The sequence below is a fragment of the Bos grunniens genome, chromosome 11, assembly GCF_055505025.1.
Source record: "Bos grunniens cultivar Pamir isolate PY7600 chromosome 11, Bosgru_T2T1.0, whole genome shotgun sequence".
Taxonomy (NCBI): domain Eukaryota; kingdom Metazoa; phylum Chordata; class Mammalia; order Artiodactyla; family Bovidae; genus Bos; species Bos grunniens.
Window position 1 is genome coordinate 97,322,360 of NC_141175.1, and position 9,896 is coordinate 97,332,255.

Sequence of the window (9,896 nt, forward strand, 5' to 3'; positions counted from 1 at the left end):
GAGTACACACTTGGAAGGAACTGATGGACATCAGGCCAATTCTTAAGGCAACTCGGCTGTTTATTTCTAGCAAGCAGACAGAAGGAAGGTAGAATTCCCAATGCCTAGGGCTTAGAATTGGGCAGGCGCTTGGAGGGGAGTGACCACATTTTGAGGGCTGAGTTCATTAGCTGTGCCACAGTCACCTGGGGCTTCGGGGCACCTGTATGGATGGGAGGAGAGGCGCTGCCTTCTCTGTCGTTCCGTTGAGGCTCAGAGGAGCTAAGCAGCACCTGCGTACTTGGGTTCCACATGCTCACACCAGGAGCCAGCTTCAATGCTCCCGGCAGCAACACGGGCTTCCACGTCACCTGGGACGTGGCCTCCAGAACTTGAGGCACGGGATGACGATATTGGTGAGGATCCTGGCTCTCCCGGTCCCCAAGGTCCAGGCCCTGCGGAGGTACACGGGTGCGACCGGCCCAGAGCTCACCCAGCAGTTCGGCCTCCCCCTCCCAGCCGCTGGGCCACTTAGCACCCGGCCATAATTTGGGGCTGGGGCTGCGTGCCATGTCCGGGCGCGCCCGGTGTGTGGCGAGAAAACGGAGCCCGGGACTGGGGAAGGGAAGCTTTGAACCAAAGCCTGGCGATGGTAGGCCTAAGTTTAGAGTAGGGAACTGGAGGCTTAGACCAGGGCCCAAAGTTCGGACAGGAACGCCAGGTGGGAAAGGGAAGAACTCTGACCGGGAGACGCGGCAGCTGGGGCGGGAGGCTTGCGGTCCGGCTGGGGCCTCGGTCTTCTCGCCCCGCTGGCGCCCCCGGTAGGCCTCCAAGGGGCGGCCCTCCGAGTCTGGGACCAGGACCTCCGACAGCGGGCGCACCCAGGGGCGCGGCAGCCGCGCGGGGTCCAGACGCGCCGTCGCCCCCTTATGGCCAATTCTGGAGTGAAGTGCGCTGGGCCGCTCTTCAGCCAGCCACGGCGGCTGCGGCTGGAATCCCGCCGAGGGGTTGAGCGTGGTGGGGCCGCCCGCGGAGGGATCGGACACCAACACCCGCGAGGGGATGAGGGGCACCTTTTCCTCCCTGAGTTCCAGCCGGTCTCCAGCCGCGTGCGGCTGGGGCGTGCAATTGTAGAGGTCCTCGAGAGAGAACTGAGAGCTGATGGGCTGTGCCCGCTCGACAGAGGCCTGAGGGCTGGCTACCAAGGACAGCTCCAGAGAAGCGTGGGTACTGCCTGCCGGCACCATCTCCAACGACAGTTGGCTGCTCGAGTTCGAGGATCCGACTGCAAACAGGTCAGTCTGGTCGCTCCTCGACTGATCACCTAGTTTCTCCAAAGGACTCCGGGGCCCTGTCTCCTGAAGCAACTCGGGCGTGGGTGGAGAGTCCGGGGTGACAGTTAGCTCCCAAGATTCCATCGGCTCCTGAGAGCCTGAATCCGTCCACGATCCTCCTAAAGGGATCTGGTCCACGCTGTCTTGGTCCTGGGAAAATGCACAGGGGTGGAGGTCAGGGGTGAGTAATGGATCGGGGGCGGCGGTAAGAGGTGGGCGGCAGCTGGAGGCTGGGCTTACTTCGCCTTGAAACGTCTCCTCCAGCCCCATCGAGGCCCGGGCGTGCAGCACCGGCACGGATCCCTGAGCCCAGGCATCCGTCGTGCAAGCCAAGGGCTCCTCATCCTCGCCCCATGTGGGGTCCTCTGCCACTGCAGATTCTCCCTCGTCCCGAGCCAAAAAGCGCCACTCGGTGATCTGCAGCATGGCCTCCCGTGCCTGACTGATGGTGAATGGAATGCACTGCGGAGGCGAGAAAGGGTCTCAGTCCGGCAGGGAGGGGTCAGGAGAGGGGAGATGTGTCTGAAGGACAAGGATCCAGGCCTACCTGCTGGGTCAGATAGACTTTAAAGGCGGAGTCTATGACTCGGGCCACCAGATCAGCCAAGATGTCGCCCACAACGTCCTCGCCCTCTTCGAGAGCCGTGAACGCTATCCATTCGGCCTCAGTGAGCCGCCCAGGCACGATGTCCACCTGCGGCACCGGAACCGTAGGTGGCCGCACCTTTTCCGCCTTGGATCGGGTCATCCCGCGGTCTCGGACCTGCCTCTGTGGGAAAGGAATAGGGCACTCAGGGCGGGAAACCGAGGAGTGGAGCACCAGTTATGGGTTAGGAGGAAGCTTCCTTAGGTTGTCTAAGACGAAGGAAAGGCCTTTATTTATTTATTTATTTTTAATTTTTTTTAGGAAAGGCCTTTAGAAAGGGACAATTTACTACTAAGAGCCTACTATGTGACAGATGCTTTTCAGGTGACCTAGCCGATTTAATTTTTCAAACAGCTCACTCAGTCCATTTCACAGACAAAGGAACTGAAGCCTGATAGCAGTTCACCTCCACTTGCTTGGGATTACACAGTGAGCCCAGGCTATATATAGCTCTAACTGCACAGTCCTTGTTATTTGTGCTAGTTCAAAGTATTCAAAATTCTTGAGAGTTCAGGAATTTGAAAAATTCAATAAACAGCAGGAATTATTGGTGTGTTTCCCATTTCCTCCCATTCCCCAAATCAACTTAGATCCTCATTTCACAATATACATCTAAATAAATTCCAGATGAATTAAAGCACGCATACAAACAAAACAAAATTAAAACAAAAGATAAAATGTAGGGAAAATAGTTTAAATTGTCATATAATCTCTGGGTGAGAAACAGCTGCCTAAGCATAAAAGTAATGTAAGAAATAATAAAGAAATGGGTAGGTAACTCTATATATGGAGAAGGCAATGGCACCCCACTCCAGTACTCTTGCCTGGAAAATCCCATGGATGGAGGAGCCTGGTGGGCTGCAGTCCATGGGGTCGCTAAGAGTTGGACTCGACTGAGCAACTTCACTTTCACTTTTCACTTGCATGCATTGGAGAAGGAAATGGCAACCCACTCCAGTGTTCTTGCCTGGAGAAACCCAGGGATGGGGGAGCCTGGTGGGCTGCCGTCTATGGGGTCACACAGAGTCGGACACGACTGAAGCGACTTAGCAGCAGCAGCAGCAACTGTATATGTATTTATATACACATGTGTATATACACATATATATATATATGTCAAATTTTCCTGTGCTTTTTCTTAAAATTCCTAATTACAAGCTGATAACAGTAGTTATCATTTACTGGCACTTAAACTATATGCAGGTCAGGAAGCAACAGTTAGAACTGGACATGGAACAACAGACTGGTTCCAAATAGGAAAAGGAGTACGTCAAGGCTGTATATTGTCACCCTGCTTATTTAACTTATATGCAGAGTACATCATGAGAAATGCTGGACTGGAAGAAACACAAGCTGGAATCAAGATTGCCGGGAGAAATATCAGTAACCTCAGATATGCAGATGACACCACCCTTATGGCAGAAAGTGATGAGGAACTAAAGAGCCTCTTGATGAAAGTGAAAGAGAGTGAAAAAGTTGGCTTAAAGCTCAACATTCAGAAAACTAAGATCATGGCATCAGGTCCCATCACTTCATGGGAAATAGATGGGGAAACAGTGGAAAAAGGGTCAGACTTTATTTTTTGGAGCTCCAAAATCACTGCAGATGGTGACTGCAGCCATGAAATTATAAAATGCTTACTCTTTGGAAGGAAAGTTATGACCAACCTAGATAGCATATTCAAAAGCAGAGACATTAGTTTGCCAACAAAGGTTCATCTAGTCAAGGCTATGGTTTTTCCTGTGGTCATGTATGGATGTGAGAGTTGGACTGTGAAGAAGGCTGAGCACCAAAGAATTGATGCTTTTGAACTGTGGTGTTGGAGAAGACTCTTGAGAGTCCCTTGGACTGCAAGGAGCTCCAAGCAGTCCATTCTGAAGGAGATCAGCCCTGGGATGTCTTTGGAAGGAATGATGCTAAAGCTGAAACTCCAGTACTTTGGCCACCTCATGCGAAGAGTTGACTCATTGGAAAAGACTCTGATGCTGGGAGGGATTGGGGGCAGGAGGAGAAGGGGACGACAGAGGATGAGATGGCTGAATGGCATCACTAACTCGATGGACGTGAGTCTGGGTGAACTCTGGGAGTTTGTGATGGACAGGGAGGCCTGGCGTGCTGCGATTCATGGGGTTGCAAAGAGTCGGACACGACTGAGCAACTGAACTGAACTGAAAGTATATTAGTCACATACATGGATTCAGTTCCTACATTTTTTAGACTACATACTATTTTTATCCCCATTTTACAGAATTTGCCTAAGATCACAGAGTAAGGAAGTAGTAGAGTCATAATTCATATGCAGGTCTGTCTGACTCCAGAGCTTGGCTTTATCCTGCTTCCTAAACCAAAAATACATGCAACAAATTTTTTAAAAAGATATTCCCAAATACATTAAAAATGCATATAAATTTTTATAACCATAAGATCTCCAAGGATAATAAGAACATAATATTTCACAAAAGTGGAACTATTGATGACTAATAAACATTTGAAAAGATATCCAATCTTCAAAAGTACCAATTCCATTTTATAAATACACAAAGGCATACTCTGAAAATATATTCTCTAAAATATTCCCTGTGATGTCATTTATAATAGCAGAATATTGAAAACATACATCTAACAAGGAAAATAGGTGGCTAATTGTGTGCTACCTATATGATGAAATATTATGTGATGATTAAAGGCAGTCTTTAGGAAGAATTTACAATAGCATAAGAAAATACTTATGATGTAATCTTAAATGAAAGAAACGATATAAAATTACATATCAAGTATGATCTCAGGTGTGTAAACCTATATGTGTTGAAGAAAAGGAAAGCACCGTGTATATGTTTTTTTCCTACACTCTTCTCCAGTTTATAAGTTCTCTACAATGACTTTATATCCTTTTATAATCAAGAAAAACCCACTGAAAAAAAAGTCTAGTCTCCCCAAAACCCATTTTAGGGACATACGAATTTACTAGTAAATTATTGGGAGCCTCTTAATTTCCCCACAACAGTTTCCCTGAAGCTGATTCCTTCTAAAATTTACCCCCAACACAATTTCCCTAACTTTTGTCTCCCCACCCCCAACATTATTGCTTCATACATGGTGTTCCCCAAAATTCATTCTCCCCCAACTCTGGTGTTTCCTAAACCTCACACTGAACTCAAAATCCCTTGTTTCGTTTCCCCTCTCTGCTAGTGAGAACAGTTCTGTTGGCAAGCCCAAGGAAGGGTCCACAGCCCCGTTCAGGCTTGGCCAGAGCAGGGGTAGGTAGGGCTGGGAGAGGAGAGTTGATTCCTTAGACAACCACGCCCAGGCTCTCATTACACCCGCGCTAATGGCTACACCTAGAAATGGCCTGACCAGAGGGGTTGGAGATATTACTGCATGAATGCTCTTCAGTCTATTTTAGAGTTTCTTGGCTTTTAAACAATTGACTTTCAAGTGCAGCCTCAGAATTGTTGTTTAATCCATTTATTCCTCCCGAAATTCTCCAAATGAAACCTATCTAGCAACACCCTCTCCCCAGTGCCTGACCAATTCTGGTTTATCCATTTAAATGAGTACCTCAATATAAGAGACTCATTAAATGCATTAACTGTTGTCAAAGTTACTTCTTGTTCTTGGGCTCTTCATCACCCATTTAACCCCCTTCCCTCAGGCTCCAAGTGTGACAATGCTTGTGAGTGCGCGTGGTGCAGGTGTAGGTTTTCCGTCCTAGTGCACAGACATGGCTTCCTCGGTCATCTTGAACGCCCGCGTGAAAGGCGGATGCCGGGTGGCTCAGAGTTGGCCCACCGCTCCGGACACTGGTCTTAACCCCGCTCTGGGCCACCCTCAGCTGAGCTAAAGCTCACCGGGCCTTCGTGCGCCATCGCCTCAACTGTAGCTTCAACCCCCAGGCTCCAGCAGCTTTCCGGTCCAGCCGCAGCTGCTACTGCAGCCTATCGGTCTCCTCGGCAACCGCGCCGCGCTGAGGCTCGCCCCGCCCACAGTTGCCCTGGCAGCCGCGCCGGCCGCGCGTCGCACGTTAGGGTAGTTCACCCCACCCAACGGCTGTGCGTACGTGCGTCGTCTCTATGGTGGCGGCGGATTCGGAGAGACCGAACGCTTCTGGAGTCTCGGAGCTGCTGGTGTGAACTCTGACCTGGTCCGGGGGCTTCGGGGAGCCAGGCTGAGGGAGGAAGAGCCTAGGGGCTACCCTGCTTCATCCTGCCTTGACTCGGGCTTTTGGGGCCACTGGGTCCTGGGCCATCACCATTCCTCCTCTGGGGTTCCCCCCATCACCTCATGACTCAGCCCTAGGGTTCCCCTCGCCAGCTCCGCGTTACCCTTCCCACACACGTGACCACCAACCCCCATCATCATCCCCGAGGCCCTCGTTCATTCACCTCGCGACCCAGTCGCCGGGGGCTTTCCCACTGCCTTCTGTCAGCACCACTCCACCCCCAAGCCCCCTTAGGAATCTCGGCTATCTTCTGCTTTCCGCGCGCCTGGGATCGACCGTCTCTCCCCAAGAATGTTCCGCCGGGAGCGCTCCATCCCGCTTCGAGGCTCGGCGGCCGCCCTGTGCAACAACCTCAGTGTGCTGCAGCTGCCCGCCCGCAACCTCACTCATTTTGGAGTAGTTCATGGACCCAGCGCCCAGCTACTCAGCGCTGCTCCTGAGGGTGTGCCCTTGGCCCAGCGCCAACTCCACGCTAAGGAGGGCGCTGGAGTGAGCCCCCCACTTATCACCCAGGTGAGGCGTGGAGTTGGGAGTGGTGTTGCTGAACCCCGCCCTACCTAGAACCCGGTACTTCCTCTCCAAACCTGAAGGAATAGGCCTTCCCTGACTGTCTGAATTTCCACACTTTCGAGTCCTCATGTCCTCTGCCCTACTTCTTACTCTGATTTATCTCCCTCTAGATCCACTGGTGTGTCCTCCCTTTCCGAGTATTGCTGGTACTCACCTCTCATCGAGGAATACAAGTAAGACAAGGACCTTCCTATCCTCCCCCGCTAGAGTCTTAACTTCTCGCCAAGGCCCCTAGTGTGTGTGCTGTGCTTAGTCGCTCAGTCGTGTCTGACTCTGCGACCCCGTGGTCTGTAGCCGGCCAGGCTCCTCTGTCCATGGGATTCTCCAGGCAAGAATACTGGAGTGGGTTGCCATTTCCTCCTCCAGGGGATCTTCCCAACCCAGCGATCTTACTTCTAAACATTTCCAAGCTGTTTCATGCTTAGCCCCCTCATTTCTCATCTTCATACCTTCCTTGTTTTCCAATTCTTAAGTGCCACCTCCAATATCTGCCCTTCTATTAGTTGTGTGACCTTGGGCAATTTAGTGAACTTCTCAGAGCCTCAGTGTCTTCTGTTAAATAGATAAAAGTAGCGCCTCCCTCCCAGGGTAATTTTGAGGATTAAACAGGCTAAGGTTAACATGAGTATGTGGAGTAGTTGGTACAGAGCTCAGCAAAGGTCAGCTGGGTTATGACCCCGTCCTTGCCCTGGTCTTCCAGATGTACGAGTCTGATGGCTCCGTCATGGTCTACTGGCATGCACTGGACGCTGGAGATGCCTCTCTAGGTACCTGCAGGACTGGGTTGGGGGTAGGGAGTGTTTGCTGGGCCTAGGGGGGATAATACTTCTAATCGTTTTCCACTCTTATACTCAGTGCAGGCTGCGTTTGCCCGAGGAATTGCTGCCAGTGGCCACTACGTCTGTGTGGGTGAGGGGGCCAAAGGCAGGGCATTGGAGAGTGCTGAGGTATAGGGGTGTGGGCTTTGACCAGGATGCTGCTGAAGGTCTGAGGAAATTGTGGAGTGTTAGAGGGGTGGGAGTGAAGGAGGGTCTGAGAAACTCCAAAAAGGCATGGAGGGGTTCAGAGGGTCAGGATGGTATAGGAAAAGGGCAGTGAATGTTGGGAGTGGGGCTGTTGGAACATTGAGAGGTGGGTTTGTTACTAAGGTTTCTGGGATGGAGGGAGGGCTGAACATGGTGGCTGGAGACCTGGGAGCATCAGGAAGCCATCAGTGGAGCACTGGTTCTGCAGGAATATGGTCGGGCCAGGTACTGGTGTTTGACATCCCCACGAAGGGTCCCAACATTGTACTGAGTGAAGAGCTGGCAAGGCACCAGACACCAATCTCAGACATTGCCACTGAGCCTGCCCAGGGACAGGTGAGTGGATCCCCCCTACCTGTTCCAGTGAATCTGAGGGCCTTCCCCACCTTGGGAAAGCAGGGGACCTGGGTTCAAGCCTTGGCTTTGCCATTAAGCAGCTGAATGACTTTGGGCAAATTAGTGCACTTTGCTAAGTTTCAGCAACCTCAAGTCCAGTGATGAGTCCAGAAATACTTTCTATTTATGTGGTACTTAATAGTTCACTCATACTTTACGATCCTGGTGTGAATGGAGGAGTTGGGACCGATGGTTTCTGACATGTGTGGCTTCCTTCTCTGAGCTTGGGCGAGTCCACCCTATTGAGGCCCACCTCCAGTGCTATCCTCTCCTGGAAGCCTCCCCCTCTTCCAGCCCCCACTCGTCTCCCTTAGCTGAACCCTGAATTGACACTGCCTGCAAAGACAACTCTTACCTCCCTGATTAGATTGTAAACCTCTTGAAAACAGGGTATGTATCTTATAATTCCTATGCTACACTACACCTGGCACAAAGTTGGGCCCATGGGCTCTGTTGGCTGCCTGGGTTGAGGGGCTGTCAAGAGTCCCAGAGTTCAGTCATGACTGTGACTGGCTCAGTGCAAGACCTCCAGAAGGCCCTAACACTGTGGCCTTAGTTTCATCATTCATCCAATGAGGACAATTGTATACCCTGACACATGGGGTGTGTGCTGGGGTTGGGGCAGGGAGTCAGACTCTATAAGGAATATAACGAAAGCATTTAATGCTTCCAAGAGACCCTTCCAGCCAGTGATGGCTCCACATCTTCCCCTTTCCCTGGAAAGACAAAGATGCAAATACTGCCTCCCTTCCCCTCCTGCCCTGTATACAGGACCCAGCAGGGAGAAAAAAGGGCTAATCCTGCCTTTCCCCTCAGGACTGCGTGGCTGACACTGTGACAGCAGATGACTCGGGCTTGCTGTGTGTCTGGAGATCAGGGCCCAAATTCAAATTACTGACCCAGATTCCAGGATTCGGGTAGGTGAGGCAGAAGGGGGCTGAGGCCTTCCTGAGGTAGCTTCAAGGTGGGGAGTGGGCTTAGGTCTGGGAAATCAAAGTGCGATGTCACCCTTGCAGGGTCCCGTGCTCTTCTGTGCAGCTGTGGCAGGGAACCATAGCAGCAGGCTACGGGAACGGGCAAGTGCGTCTATATGAAGCCAGTACAGGAACTGTACACGTCCAGATCGATGCCCACGCCCGGGCCATCTGTGCCCTGGACCTGGCTCCTGAGGTGGGCAAGGTCAGTCTCTAGCTCTGACCTTGCAAAGCCTTGTTTCCTGGTGCTGGGATGTTGAGAGGCACTCCACAGACTTATCTCTGCCTCTCAGGGTAGCCCCCTTCCCAGGCACCTGGACTGAGCTTTACAGCCTATACCAGCCCTCTGTCAGCACATTCTGACTCCCACTGGTCCTCCTTGCCTTTCTTTAAAATAGCTACTCTCTGCGGCTGAAGACACTTTCGTACACATCTGGAAGTTGAGCAGAAGCCCAGAGGATGGCTACATTGAGGTATGTGTCATAAGAGGAATGGAATGAGGGCCCGAGGATGAGGCCACAGGCCTGAACAGCTGTCTTCTCTCCCAGGTGGAACACTGTCATGGTGAGTGTGTGCCTGACACCCAGCTGTGTGGTGCCCGATTCTGTGACCCCTCAGGCAGCTCCTTTGCTGTGACTGGCTATGACGTCGCTGAGATCCTGAGATTCAGCAGCATATGAGAGAAGAGCAGCCCTCTGTTGCCCTGTGGTATTTATAAAGTACTCCCCCTCCACCCAGCCCTTGTCTGATTAC

General features: G+C 51.6%; 2 protein-coding genes across 6 annotated transcripts; one reads left to right on the forward strand and one right to left on the reverse strand.

Moving 5' to 3' along the window:
- Nucleotides 1-42: 42 nt before the first annotated feature.
- C11H2orf81 (chromosome 11 C2orf81 homolog) lies at nt 43-5,905 on the reverse strand. 2 transcript variants are annotated; one of them, XM_086327694.1, is made up of 5 exons: nt 5,808-5,905; nt 1,861-2,082; nt 1,554-1,775; nt 724-1,463; nt 43-434 (listed from the first exon to the last, which is right to left on the reverse strand). In XM_086327694.1, exons 1-5 carry the CDS (start codon nt 5,823-5,825, stop codon nt 347-349), a joined length of 1,290 nt encoding a protein of 429 aa, XP_086183820.1. In that variant the 5' UTR covers nt 5,826-5,905; the 3' UTR covers nt 43-346. The 2 variants fall into 2 exon arrangements, with proteins under 2 accessions (XP_086183820.1, XP_086183819.1); XM_086327693.1 differs by having other exon boundaries at nt 43-1,463.
- A 103-nt stretch (nt 5,906-6,008) lies between these two features.
- On the forward strand, nt 6,009-9,880 carry WDR54 (WD repeat domain 54). 4 transcript variants are annotated; one of them, XM_086327707.1, is made up of 10 exons: nt 6,009-6,083; nt 6,413-6,691; nt 6,859-6,921; nt 7,449-7,515; nt 7,604-7,657; nt 7,982-8,109; nt 8,986-9,086; nt 9,186-9,348; nt 9,542-9,616; nt 9,692-9,880. In XM_086327707.1, exons 1-10 carry the CDS (start codon nt 6,030-6,032, stop codon nt 9,821-9,823), a joined length of 1,116 nt encoding a protein of 371 aa, XP_086183833.1. In that variant the 5' UTR covers nt 6,009-6,029; the 3' UTR covers nt 9,824-9,880. The 4 variants fall into 4 exon arrangements, 3 of the variants coding, with proteins under 3 accessions (XP_086183833.1, XP_086183832.1, XP_086183831.1); XM_086327706.1 differs by having other exon boundaries at nt 6,030-6,083; nt 6,469-6,691; XR_015137324.1 differs by having other exon boundaries at nt 6,030-6,691; nt 9,167-9,348.
- The last annotated feature ends 16 nt before the right edge of the window (nt 9,881-9,896 follow it).